General features: G+C 37.7%; 1 protein-coding gene across 1 annotated transcript; it reads right to left on the reverse strand.

The window, feature by feature from the left end:
* Positions 1 to 596: 596 nt before the first annotated feature.
* On the reverse strand, positions 597 to 10,927 carry LOC147869515 (Glycosyl transferase, family 35). The gene is made up of 15 exons (XM_087330364.1): positions 10,631 to 10,927; positions 9,336 to 9,556; positions 8,552 to 8,653; positions 8,284 to 8,460; positions 7,916 to 8,191; positions 7,549 to 7,820; positions 6,609 to 6,726; positions 6,144 to 6,512; positions 5,882 to 6,034; positions 5,481 to 5,609; positions 5,165 to 5,401; positions 4,908 to 4,984; positions 4,312 to 4,498; positions 1,341 to 1,541; positions 597 to 856 (listed from the first exon to the last, which is right to left on the reverse strand). Exons 1-15 carry the CDS (start codon positions 10,881 to 10,883, stop codon positions 740 to 742), a joined length of 2,889 nt encoding a protein of 962 aa, XP_087186490.1. The 5' UTR covers positions 10,884 to 10,927; the 3' UTR covers positions 597 to 739.
* Positions 10,928 to 13,274: the final 2,347 nt, after the last annotated feature.

The following is a 13,274-nucleotide window of genomic DNA, read 5'->3' on the forward strand; positions in this document are numbered from 1 at the left end:
CTCTCTCTCTCTCTAAACTATTAGATACCCCGGATATAAAGAGACTAGGTAGGTATATCTTAGACCTAAAACAACATAGGGAGAATAAGCTATAAAGTGTTAACCATAACCCTTTTAATATTCATCAACATAAAAGTAGTGTAATTTTTCAGGAACAAGGGGAGACGATGAATGTGGTTTAAGATACACTTACACCACTCAACCTCTCTCTTGAGGAAGCAGAAATGCAAAGAACCAAACGCCCTCAGATGTTGGGCTTCAAAACAACTCGACGTGGAGTAGAAACGAAACGAAGAGAGATCTAATATGTGGGGAAGGAAAAGTCTATGCTAGTCTAATGAAAGACCAAGCACAAAAAGGTGGTGACGTTCGTTCTTTCACTGACATTTGAGGCTAACTGCGTAATGTTCTAGTCTTGATATCTCTAGTGTTAGCAACCTATACACTTACATCCAATTCACTGTACTTTCAGTGGTTAATTATGCTTCCACACAACAACCTCACACAGGTATACATTCATTTCATCATGGACTGAACCCCTTTATTTTACCAACATTCTAAAAGGGTTATATAGATGTACACAAATACACCTTACAGCATGAGAAAACTCTTCTAATAGAAGGTATTGAAAACGATACAAAGTAAATAATAGCCTCTCTCAATTTTACATCACTGAGCACAAGGGGCAACATTCTGTGCTCCGGGCACGGTCTCAGATGTTGCAGGTAAATTTCTGAATTCAAGGAACTTGAAGAGGGTTGATACCCCAGATCTCCCTTGCATACTGATGGATAGTTCTGTCACTGCTAAACTTGAAAGATCCAGCTGTGTTCATTATCGACATTTTCGTCCATCTCTGCAATTCAAATGGAAAATGGGTCATCTCTCCGGTTAATAAGACCAATAGCATATGCATCATCCACGTTCCAAATTTGAAAAAAAATCATGGATTTCCACGATATTACGGGGAAGGAAGCTTGGTCATTTCTTCAATTCCTAGTACATGGCATAAACTGCTGAACATATTGAACTTATCTCACTAATTCAACCATATTTTCTATTCCACGGACCACTACCGAACATAATGAACAACTCTTCCCAATGTAAATACTAGTTCAGCAAATATGGATGGTTATTATTTTAGTGATTAATGTGTATACTGGTATTATTTTAATGACTATTACTTGGTATGTACTAGACGACTAAGAAGATACTCACTACGAAGATAAGTGGTATTAGAATTAGTATGAAATATAAGAATTACCATATACTAATTTACATTAAAAAGTTCATCCAATTTTAAATAAGTCAAACGCACAATCATCAAGAAAACAAGGTACCTCTGTGTCCTTGTAAGCCTCATCGATCTCGTCCTGGGACTCTATATATGAAGGAAAATCTTTTCCAACCAGGAAGTAATCACCTCTACCATAACCTTCATTGCCTTCAAGTGATCCTAGCAGATCATTATAGTCATACTTTCCAAATACTCCACTCCTTATGAATGCTTTTGCTTCCTCAAATCTTGGATCCGGTTTGAACTACATACATAAAGTAATATAGGTATATTAGATCAAATTCAAGAAGAATGTCCCACAGAAACTAAAATGTAATTTCTGCTTCATGTCTATGCGTTGATTGCTACTTCATATTGAGTCACAACGGAATACAAGTTCACATACATTGAAGTATACATGGATAAGTAGGGTTCATCAAATAAAATGAGATCATATTTTACATGAACAGGGTACGACAATGCCAATAGTCACAGTAGAAGACATAAGACTGCACATAATTGGGGAGGTCTTATTGCTAAGAACTGTATCGTGACCTATTTTAGCAAAACTTGGGTCATACTTCTGGATCCTTTCTATATGCTAACTTCAATGTTCATATTACCATCCCAGTGTTTACATGAGAACAAGGTCGACAGCTGGGGCAGCTGTAACTCAATACCAGGGATAATTAACAGCCATGCTAATGATTGAAATGTTGGCAGAGACGGTGCCAACATTTCAATCATACATTGAAGTATACATGGATAAGTAGGGTTCATCAAATAAAATGAGATCATATTTTACATGAACAGGGTACGACAATGCCAATAGTCACAGTAGAAGACATAAGACTGCACATAATTGGGGAGGTCTTATTGCTAAGAACTGTATCGTGACCTATTTTAGCAAAACTTGGGTCATACTGTGTTTACATGAGAACAAGGTCGACAGCTGGGGCAGCTGTAACTCAATACCAGGGATAATTAACAGCCATGCTAATGATTGAAATGTTGGCAGAGACGGTGCCAACATTTCAATCATACATTGAAGTATACATGGATAAGTAGGGTTCATCAAATAAAATGAGATCATATTTTACATGAACAGGGTACGACAATGCCAATAGTCACAGTAGAAGACATAAGACTGCACATAATTGGGGAGGTCTTATTGCTAAGAACTGTATCGTGACCTATTTTAGCAAAACTTGGGTCATACTGTGTTTACATGAGAACAAGGTCGACAGCTGGGGCAGCTGTAACTCAATACCAGGGATAATTAACAGCCATGCTAATGATTGAAATGTTGGCAGAGACGGTGCCAACATTTCAATCATACATTGAAGTATACATGGATAAGTAGGGTTCATCAAATAAAATGAGATCATATTTTACATGAACAGGGTACGACAATGCCAATAGTCACAGTAGAAGACATAAGACTGCACATAATTGGGGAGGTCTTATTGCTAAGAACTGTATCGTGACCTATTTTAGCAAAACTTGGGTCATACTTCTGGATCCTTTCTATATGCTAACTTCAATGTTCATATTACCATCCCAGTGTTTACATGAGAACAAGGTCGACAGCTGGGGCAGCTGTAACTCAATACCAGGGATAATTAACAGCCATGCTAATGATTGAAATGTTGGCAGAGACGGTGCATCTACTCAACCATGTCAGTCATGGGTCGAGCAAAGCAGCCTAGATAAATAATGAAGCCAAACTGTTGCTTTTAGCTTGTTATCTGACATCCAACTAGAAGAAGCAGGAAGCTCAACAGGATGGTAGCCAATGTGCTGCTCTTGCCTCATGAACAGCTCAGACAGCAGGGAGAAGAATGAGATGCAATTGGTTCAGATCAAAAAAATCCTAGATGGTATCAATCCAGAACAGAAAATGGTTGCTCAAATGTAAGAAGAGTGCTCTTCAATCAAGTACTATCAGAGTTGGAAACTAGACAGTGGAGCATCTCAGGTTAGCTCCAGAACCTAAATGAGAAATGGCCAATCAAAGGAATTGGATCAACTCTAATAGAAAAAGGTAGTGCGAAGGATGTGCCTGATGTATGATATGCTTGGATCCAGGTTCTGAATGACTTTATTTCTTGGCAAATCCCACAGGTGCTCAGAAGACCCATCAAATCGGCAGTTTGTACTGTTTTCTGGTACTTTGGAGTATAAATGTGCTCTCAACATGTCACGTGGTGTTTCAACGAATTCTAGTAGAATCATAAAACTCAATGAAGGGCATCAGAATCCAATAAGATATAATTCGCATTACTAAAGCGAAGTCTCAACCCACAATGTCTGGGAGCTCATAGGTGGGTGGAACTGAGAGACTAGGGTCTGACAAGCATGTAGACCTCAACCAAAACTGATGTAATTCCTGAGGATCAAGTCAGACAAAGAAGAGAATGACATGCTGGAAGAGAATTCAATAATCATCTGATGTCAAAAGGGTTCAAAGTTCATCAAGAGATTATCTCAGGCTGTTAGTTTTATAAATTCTCTATGTTAATGCAGTGGTAACTCCTACATTTTATTTCTTATTGTGTTCTTACACTTTTATGAGACAGCATGAACATCTCAAACCTGCCATAGTATCTATCTTTCACAAAATTTCTTCAATTAAACTTTCAGAAAATTTCCAGTTCCTCTATTTACATGACCTATGTTTCAGTTCCTTTCTCGAATCATGCTGCTATATTTCCTTGTCTCACACATGTAGGATATTTACACAAGGTAACATATCTGTTATACATGTGCAAGTCACTGAACAAAAATCAGATGTAAAGTGCTTCTACAGCAACTATACATAATCATTCATCAAGATAAATGATTGCATCAGAACCAAGAATAAATCATTTGTTGAGACTACCCTCTTGAAAAAACCTGAATATGTGATACTTCCCATTGCTGGGGCAGGCACATTATGACAGTAAATGATGCTGTAAAATGTTGTGAGAACAAAACAAACGCATCTGTATAACCATCTTGTGACCTTCGGAAATTAGAGTTCATGACAAATATACCTGTCCTTGTGCTCGTTGTTTCCTGAGGCCAGCTATTTCATGGGCATATGCACCGAAAAGAAAGAAATTTTCTTCTCCAACTTCTTCTCTAATTTCAACATTTGCACCATCAAGAGTTCCGACAAGAACACAACCATTCATTGCAAACTTCATGTTGCTTGTCCCACTGGCTTCCATTCCAGCAGTACTACAAATGAACATGAAAGAAGAATACGAAGTATCAAAACCATGAAATACAAAGTATCAAAACCTTGAAATATTAATATGAGAGGTTGATATACAAACATGTCATTATTCAGATTAACTAGTACATGTTCTTATCAATAAAATTTTGTGCTGTTAATGATGCATTAATTTCAACTATTTAATGAGTTTGTTTCCTGAAGAAGTAAAAGTCTGCTAGAAATAGAGGTTGCAGGTGAGCACAAAAAATGAATCTTGGCCAGGTCTGTAGTACATGCACATACAACATTCCACAATACTGCTGGTTTTATTGGTCTGCTAACAAAAATATTGAATGAATACGGAGGGAAGTTGGTGCCCATTTTCTTGGAAATGCATTCATGTTACTATTGAAGGAACAAGAAGATAATCACCTTATATGCTGGGAGAGTTCACTCGCTGGGATCAGCACTTCTGCAACGCTAACATTATAATCTGGCACAAAAATTATCTGCATCCAGGAATATAAAAGAAAGAAATCAAAGAAATGCCGCCAAAGAAAAACAAACAGAATATCATATTATTCTAACTGCATGTATTATACAGTTACTCCCTATGAGGTGGTTTGACAACCACCTCCACCTAAACTAAACTTTCAATGAAATTTCTACGATACACATGAACATCGTACCTTAAGCAAATCTCCAATCTCAGGGTCATTATTTACAGTAGCACCAACATCTACAATGAGCTTCACTATCCTTTTGGCTTGTACATATGTTGCAAATGCTTTCCCTCCAAAGAGACACACTCTAGGAACATACTTTGCCTTCCGTTCTTCTGGAGTCATTTCTTTCATCTTCTTATAACGATATATCAAACCCAATATGTTTAGGAACTGTCTCTTATACTCATGGATACGTTTGACCTATAGAAAACATCCACAGAAATTATAATTCCATAAAATTATTCACTGCACTATCAAGTTGCTATTCTAGAATACTCACTTGTATGTCAAAAAGAGCATCCGGACTAATAACATATCCAGTTTTCTCTTTCACATAAGATGCAAGCTTGAGCTTATTAGCTCTCTTTGCCTGGCGCCATTCCTCCTGTAGTTCTTTGTTGTCCACGAACTGCAGTCCAGGTAAACATAAAGTATTTATTTCCATAAATAATCTTCTTTATTATAATGCAGAATTTTTGTTTGATGTGATTTTAGGATTAAAAATCGTGTAAAGCAAAGGAGTGCTATATGTTACATCACACACAAGGATATCGGTTACTCGGTCCTCAATGGAAAATGGAATATTAGTACTGCCAAGAATTTAGTTCACTTTATCGACATGTCCTTGACCATATCCTATTAAAGTTATGGTGGAATGATTAGCATAAAAGACATCATCACCTGTCGCAAATCACCAAGTTTCTCAGTGTTGAGAACCCACTCCTCTGAACCAAGCCACTTAGTTATAACCTTACTGAGGTGAGGATTGCAAAAACTCAACCATCGCCTTGGTGTAACTCCGTTCGTTTTGTTCTGGAACTTACTTGGCCACATCTACATTCAGAAAATAGATACAGTGATCACTGGTAGGAAATCATATAAAGAGGCGTGAAAGATAAACAAGTGTTCATTCAATACACTGAAGGTGTGCATTAGCATTCACCTTGTAAAAATCAAGGAAAACTTCATCTTTCACAATGTCACTGTGAATGGCTGCAACTCCATTTACTGTATGCCCTGTAATAACACACAAGTTAGCCATGCGAACCATCTGTGGACCCTTTGCAGGGGGTTCCTTTTCCTTTACAACATCCTCTTTAACTGCACCCTTCACAGATTCCTTCTCTGAATCTATTGCAGGTTCATCCACCTTAGCTGCATTCTCATCTTCAGATGCATTGATTGACTTGGTGAAAAGAGAAGCAACGGATGAAGGCAACTCAGCATTTTCGAGAATCCTTGTCCTATTTATTAGCAATTCAAGCTCCTCCTTATCAGTATCTTCATCAGATCCAATAAGTGATACAATGAACTGCAAATGGAAAATGAGATTGGCTGCAAACTTTAGCACATTAGTGACAGAGTTATGACACAATAAAGATTAAGTACTTATAAAAAATTTAATCACCTGTTCATCAATCCTTTCGATTATTTCAACATGCCTTGGCAAAAGCTTTTTCATGATCTCATAAGGCCACTTCTCCAAGGCTTCCGGTAACACTGTGTGGTTTGTATAGGCCACAGTTCTGGCAAATTCAAGGACATGCAAAAGAACATGCGCTCAAGTTTGACATGGACAAAACCACATCTTCACAATAATTAAAAATATCCGCACAGATCAAAATTAAAGCATTGTTACAGAATATGTGTTATAAGTTCAGGTCGACAACCTAATGTAGTAAAGCACCTCTGAGAGATCTCTAAAGTCAGTTCTTCACTACTAGCCAAGGAGTTATCTTCAAATATACCCACTTAGGAGCACATGACCTTGAGCTCCCATTATACTATTACTATGTTTGAATTACACTTCAGCTCTCTGAGAAAAATATAATATTTTTGTCTTCTCTATTTTTTTTCTATGTTTATTAACTTTAACTGTCTGTGAGTTCTCTATTTTCCACACCTTAATTAAAAAGATTTCTAGTAATTCCTAGATATGATGTATAAAACTTATGGCTTGAAAAGTGTCCCTGTGACTATTTCGGATGCTGTCAACTCAGCTCAACTATTTCATATAATACTCATGTTTGTGAGAGTGAATTCAAGAAGAAAAGAATGTGCAAGTCTAACTGTCCTTGAACAGCCCTAAAAACGAGCGCACGGTGGCCAAAGAACACATTTGACAACATAGATTCTGCTGGAACAGCAGTTTGACGTGAAAATGCCTACAAAAGAGCTACCCCTCTAATCCTTCAACTTTTTGATCTGTTAACACAATACATTTATATTAATCAAATAAGCAAACATTGAGCAATTTAGTTGACATGAAAACATCTATTAATCAATTATAAACATGAACACAATACAATTTAGATGACACGCTGAAAGCTTAAGGTGCAATTTCTTACTTTTGAGTGATTCCCCACGCTTGGTCCCATGATAACCCTTCAATATCTATAAGAATCCTCATTAGTTCAGGCACCGACAGAGTTGGATGTGTATCATTCATTTGCAGTGCCACCTTATTTGGAAAATCTAACCAATTGACTCCCCCTGTCGACCTCCTTTTGAAGTGCGAAATAATATCTTGAAGTGAAGCTGAACATAATGTATATTGTTGCTTTAGACGTAAAACCTTTCCCTCAATAGTGTCATCTCCAGGATAAAGGACATAACAAATCTGATGACAAAAATACAATGTCATACAAATACTATACAGATTATGACAACTATAACCAATCCATGGGCAAACTTATGCGAACCATTCTCCTGTACCTTTGCAGCATTTGCATGAGCTTTGTCTGCCTCATCATGCTTTCCAGCATTGAAGGCAGCAAGGTTGAATTTCTCTGGAGGGACTACAGTAGACCATAGTCGCAAATTGATTGTGTTCTGTGTCTTATATCCAGGAATTGGTACATCATACGCAATAGCAAGAATATCTTCACCATTTACCCATTGCTTATTTCCATCAGAATCTTCAACAATCTCCCCAAAAAATTTAACAGGGTAAGATATGTCGCTTCTAGGAATCTCCCAAGGGTTTCCAAGCTGGAAACAATGTGTAAAAATTGAGAGTATGCATTAATGTATCACTATTGGAGAATTGATGTTCACATCAGTTTAGAGAGTCACAAACTTACCTCTAGCCAGCTTTCAGGTACTTCCTCTTGACCGTCTGCTGTTATATTCTGATGAAATAGCCCATATTTATATCTCAGCCCATAGCCCCATGCGGGGTAATTCAAAGTGGCCAATGAATCCAAAAAGCAAGATGCGAGGCGTCCTAACCCTCCATTTCCTAATGCAGCATCAGGTTCCTACAGTGTATGATCCATATCAATATCAATAATTAGGTTCATAAAGAAAACTTCTCAGAATGAATTCTATAAGAAGTGAAGGTCAACTAACTTGTTCAGAAACACTCTCCAGGTCATGCCCAAGTTTGATCAATGCATCTGCATAGGCATCTTTCAACTCAAGATTTCCAACAGCATTGAGGAGTGCCCTTCCCTAAAATATTCCAAAAGAACAACTGAGGAATCCTTACTCTACTGCCATCTTCCAACGAGAGATGAACATAGCCGATTAACTAAATAAAAAAATACACTAGACATATGAGCTGAGCAAGAACAATCCAAGACTGTCAAAAGAGGTCTAATGGACACATGTTGACCTCTGTAATATTTTTGCAAACCTTTTCATGTTCTAGGGTTTCGTGATGCCTGTTGGACTTTGACAGAACTATATGTCATCCATATGGTTCATCCAAGCACTCAATTTCACTTATGGTACAAAGAGACAAGAAAAGCGGGAACTCCATTGACAGAACATAAAATTCCCATGTATGTGTTGAGTTTCAGAACCAGACAATCTACATTATCATCAATAGATTCACATTAATCCTTTCAGATGAGAAACTCAGAAAGTTATATGTCATCCGTAAGGTTCATTCCAGAGATCAGATCCACTGAAAGTACAAGGAAACTAAGAAAAACGATAACTTCATGGACAGAACATAGAAATCCCACTTATGTGTGATGGGAGAACGTGAGTATTTCAGAGCCAGACAATGTACATTATCACCAATAACTTCACATGGAATCATACACGTGAACAACCACAGTGGTGAATGAAATATGTAGAATATATGTAGAAAGGGAGGAGGAAAAGAGAACAGAAAGAATGATCAAACCTGGAGAAATTCCATGGATAAATAGTAAGCTTGCTTAGGATTTTCATTCTGGAAGAGTTCGTATGTCTTATTCCATCTCTCGATTAGAATATCTCTAACACTTTGTGCCGTGGCCAAATATGCAGCCTTTACTTCAAATGTGAGAGGGGAAAAAGAAGGAGTGTACTCGGCATGGTAAGTGATATTAGAAGCAATGGAAGCTTCGTCAGTGAAAGCATTGCCTGTATTTTGCACATGAAACAGCCAATTATCTAAAGCGAGAATTTTTGTTGCAACCAAACCCTAATATGAGATAGCACATTTATCAACAGAAAACATTTCACACAGAAACTCCAACATGAGACTGTAGATGGATCCATAGCAAGCGTTTAGTATAAATATCCTAATATGAGGTAGTAGATAGTTCAAAACAAGAATTTTATTGCACAGAGTTCCTAGCATAAGTCCATAGATGGTTCCACGTCAATAATTTGCAGGAAGAACAGAAAATGAGGATGATGATTCAGAAAGAAAACCATGATGAGTCACAAGGTGCTTGAGTAGATGGTGGTGATGATTGTTCAAAAGATATTTCACAAGGTCTTTAACAGATGATGACGATTCAGAAGGTGTTTGATGATTACAAGGCCTTGAAACAGACAACGGTGATTATTCAGAAGGCATTTTCATAACAGATCTCGACGATGACTTACAAGGTGTTAAAACAAACAGACACCGATGATTATTCCGAAGGTGGTAAAACAGGCAATGATGAAAATGATTAATGGTTCAGAATTTAAACAGATGAAGATGATGCAGAAATAGTTTGAAAGGATGAAGATGATTCAGAAGGACTTTGAACGGATAAATATGATACCGAAGGGGTCTGAACGGATGAAGATGATGCAGAAGGAGTTTGAACAGATGACGATAATGCAGAGGGTGCTTCATACATATGTTGATCCTAATCTCGAAGGAATTGAAACATTGATGATGATCCAGAGTATGTTTAAACAGATGATGATCCAGAGTATGTTTAAACAGATGATGATTCAGAAGGTGTTCAAGTAGATATAGGTGATTCAGAATGTTTTTGAACAGACGACGACGATTTTAAGTCTGATTGCATTGGAACAAACAGATCATGATTTTATGGGAATGTGCGTAAGCAGATATGATGATAAGGTTGGTGATGATCTTTGATCTAACAGATTACAATTGATTAGAAGATGAGGACCACTGGAGTTTGGTGATTTGAGATCGGTGATTGGTGACAACAGAATTAAATTATGAGAAGATCGATGCGTTTGGTTTACCGTTTTGCTTCGTCTCCTTGACCTTAGGTTGGCTGGCGATGGCACGAGCAACAGGCAGGTGCGGGGAACGAGGAGAGGATCTAAGAAGGGATGGGATGTTTGTGCTGGGGGAGCGTGAGATAGGGAATGAAGAGGGGCCAAGGAGGAAGACAGAGCAGAAATGTACACAGGACGAAGCATCCTGCAGATGGCGAGGGAGGAGAGAAGCTGAAGAGGAAGAGGAGGAGTGCAAAGAAGTAGAAGATGCCGCCATAGCTCGGCGACGAATCAGAAAGAGAAGAGATGAGTATGTATCGGCTAGAGAGATTAATTCTCTCGCTCAAATTCCCACTCACTCAATCTCTGTCACACACACACACACTATCTCTCTGTATGACTGACTGTGTGTGAAGGGGGGGGGGGGGGGGTGTCCACTGTCTTACTCGGCTATGGCGAGAGCCAAGGAGAGAGAGGGGAGAGAGAGGGGGCTTGCTTTCTTTTACATATTTATGTACATATTTCTGCAGGAAAGAGAAGAGAAGAGATGGGTGTGTGTGTGTGTGTCCATGATTACGTTTTCACAAAATACAAATTAATAAATATATACATATACATATTGATATAACTTATAATTAAGTAAATAAATAAGTAGCGAAAATGAAGCTGTTTTACTAATAACGAACAATAAATAATAATATCTCCAGATTTTGGATGCTCTCCATCCGTCCATTCCCCCCCCCATCACTCTCTCTCTCTTTCCCCCTCTCTCTTCTTCTTTTCCTATTCTGTTTTTTCCTTTTACTCTCTTCCTCTTGTGTGTGAGTCTAATCGAATCAATTTCGTGTTTCTTTGCCTCCTTCCATTATTGATATTTTGGCCTTAGAAGACGTTAATCTTTCTTTCTTTCTCACATGACACCCACATGTATGCATATACATATATATATGTATATATACACGTACGCATGCATGCATGTATCCGTATATATGTATGACTCGCATTCACATCCCCATTCCTCTCCACTCCATCCATCGGGTCAGCTTGCTTCCGTGAAGCTTTCCGTTCTCCCTCACCCTCAAATCCGATTAGCCTTTTGGTACTCATAAGGCATGGAACCATAGGTTGTGAAGCTTTCTTTACCCTGTGAACTTGTGAACTGACACATAAATATCACTAAACCATATATACATAACATAAATCACTTCCATCAACCTCAATGATTGACAATGCACTTCCAACTTTCTCCCAAATCATTAGACTATTAAAGCGAGGCTGTGGAAAAGCAAGGGCCTACTTCCATATAATTAATCTCAAAAAACAACCAAGATTTCGAAGAATGGTCATTTTATTTTATACGCATGGTCATAATCCATGATATATCACGCATTTACCACCCAAGGATATGATGGGATGCTTTATGGCATTTCCTATAGGGTGTTTTAATGACATAAGGGCATCTCCTTTACGTCTATAGAATATGTCATGATGCCTTTGAATCACAAATATCTCTAGTTAAGGCCTTGTCAAAGTACGAGAAGGTTTTTTTCATAGGTTCAGAATCGTCGTATTCTCCACAATTGTCTCGCATGGTTTCAAATTGGGAAAATGTTATCTTTGCTATTAGTCTTTATTGTATGAGCTATTTTTGTGCTTCAAACTAATTCTCAAATGCCATAATTTTGGGTGTCGTCAACCAAACAAATTTGACACTACTACATTGTCTTCAATAAGCCAAATAGTGATTTCATATTTCCCATTCAATTGCTTAAACCATCCAGTGTTTGTTTCAAACCACACATCAATTCTAAAATCGACTAAATGAATGGTGCATTACAATGGAGAGTAAGATTGAGTATTAATTCATCGTGCCTAACTCGATGTGGCACACATAAACTGTCACTAAATGTTATATGTGACCTAGGTATGGCATTTGGGTGGTCTACGCAATATGTTATCATTACATTAGTTGTTTTGATGGTAAGGAAATTATATGTCTTGTACCCCAAATTCTTCATTGTATCTCACTAGCTCTATTCAAGCATTTGAATAAAAATAACACTAGTCGTGAGTGCTTCATCCTCAATGTTTTTGTTTGGAGCACAACAATGCATCATTTTTCCCACTTGATTCCCTTAATTGCTCATTCATTATCCACTTATTTCTTCCTCACTTCTATTCTCTCTTGATTATATACATTGCTCAAAACAATGGTGCATGATTGAAGGACGACGATTGGAGAATACAAAGCCCAAGACACGTGAACTAGCTTTGCGTGGTTAGGTGTGTCAACCCTAATGCCTCAATTGTGTCTCACATAGCATCAAATTAAGGGTTAAGTGTTTACTTATGCACTCATATGTACATTACTGCCCTCCAAGAAAAAATAATGTTGGTGTATTGTCAAGAGAGGATGTAGATTGTGTATAGATCGTTGAATTAATTTACAAAAAATATACATCACATTTCACACCACGTAACCATAGACTACATATGTACAAATGTTTAGATATCCATGCATAAGATGAACTATACCCTCATGAAGCATTTTTCTCTGATCGAGGAGCATAAGATTGACCCACATTTATGGTTGGCATTAGATTTGTTTTGGTGGTGTTGTTGTTCTCGCAGAACCAGCCATCAACTCTTGTATTGCTAATGATTTTAT

This window comes from Azolla caroliniana, unplaced genomic scaffold (assembly GCF_043228905.1).
Source record: "Azolla caroliniana isolate FFs.n. ecotype wild unplaced genomic scaffold, voAzoCaro1.0.p SCAF_1, whole genome shotgun sequence".
NCBI lineage: Eukaryota > Viridiplantae > Streptophyta > Polypodiopsida > Salviniales > Salviniaceae > Azolla > Azolla caroliniana.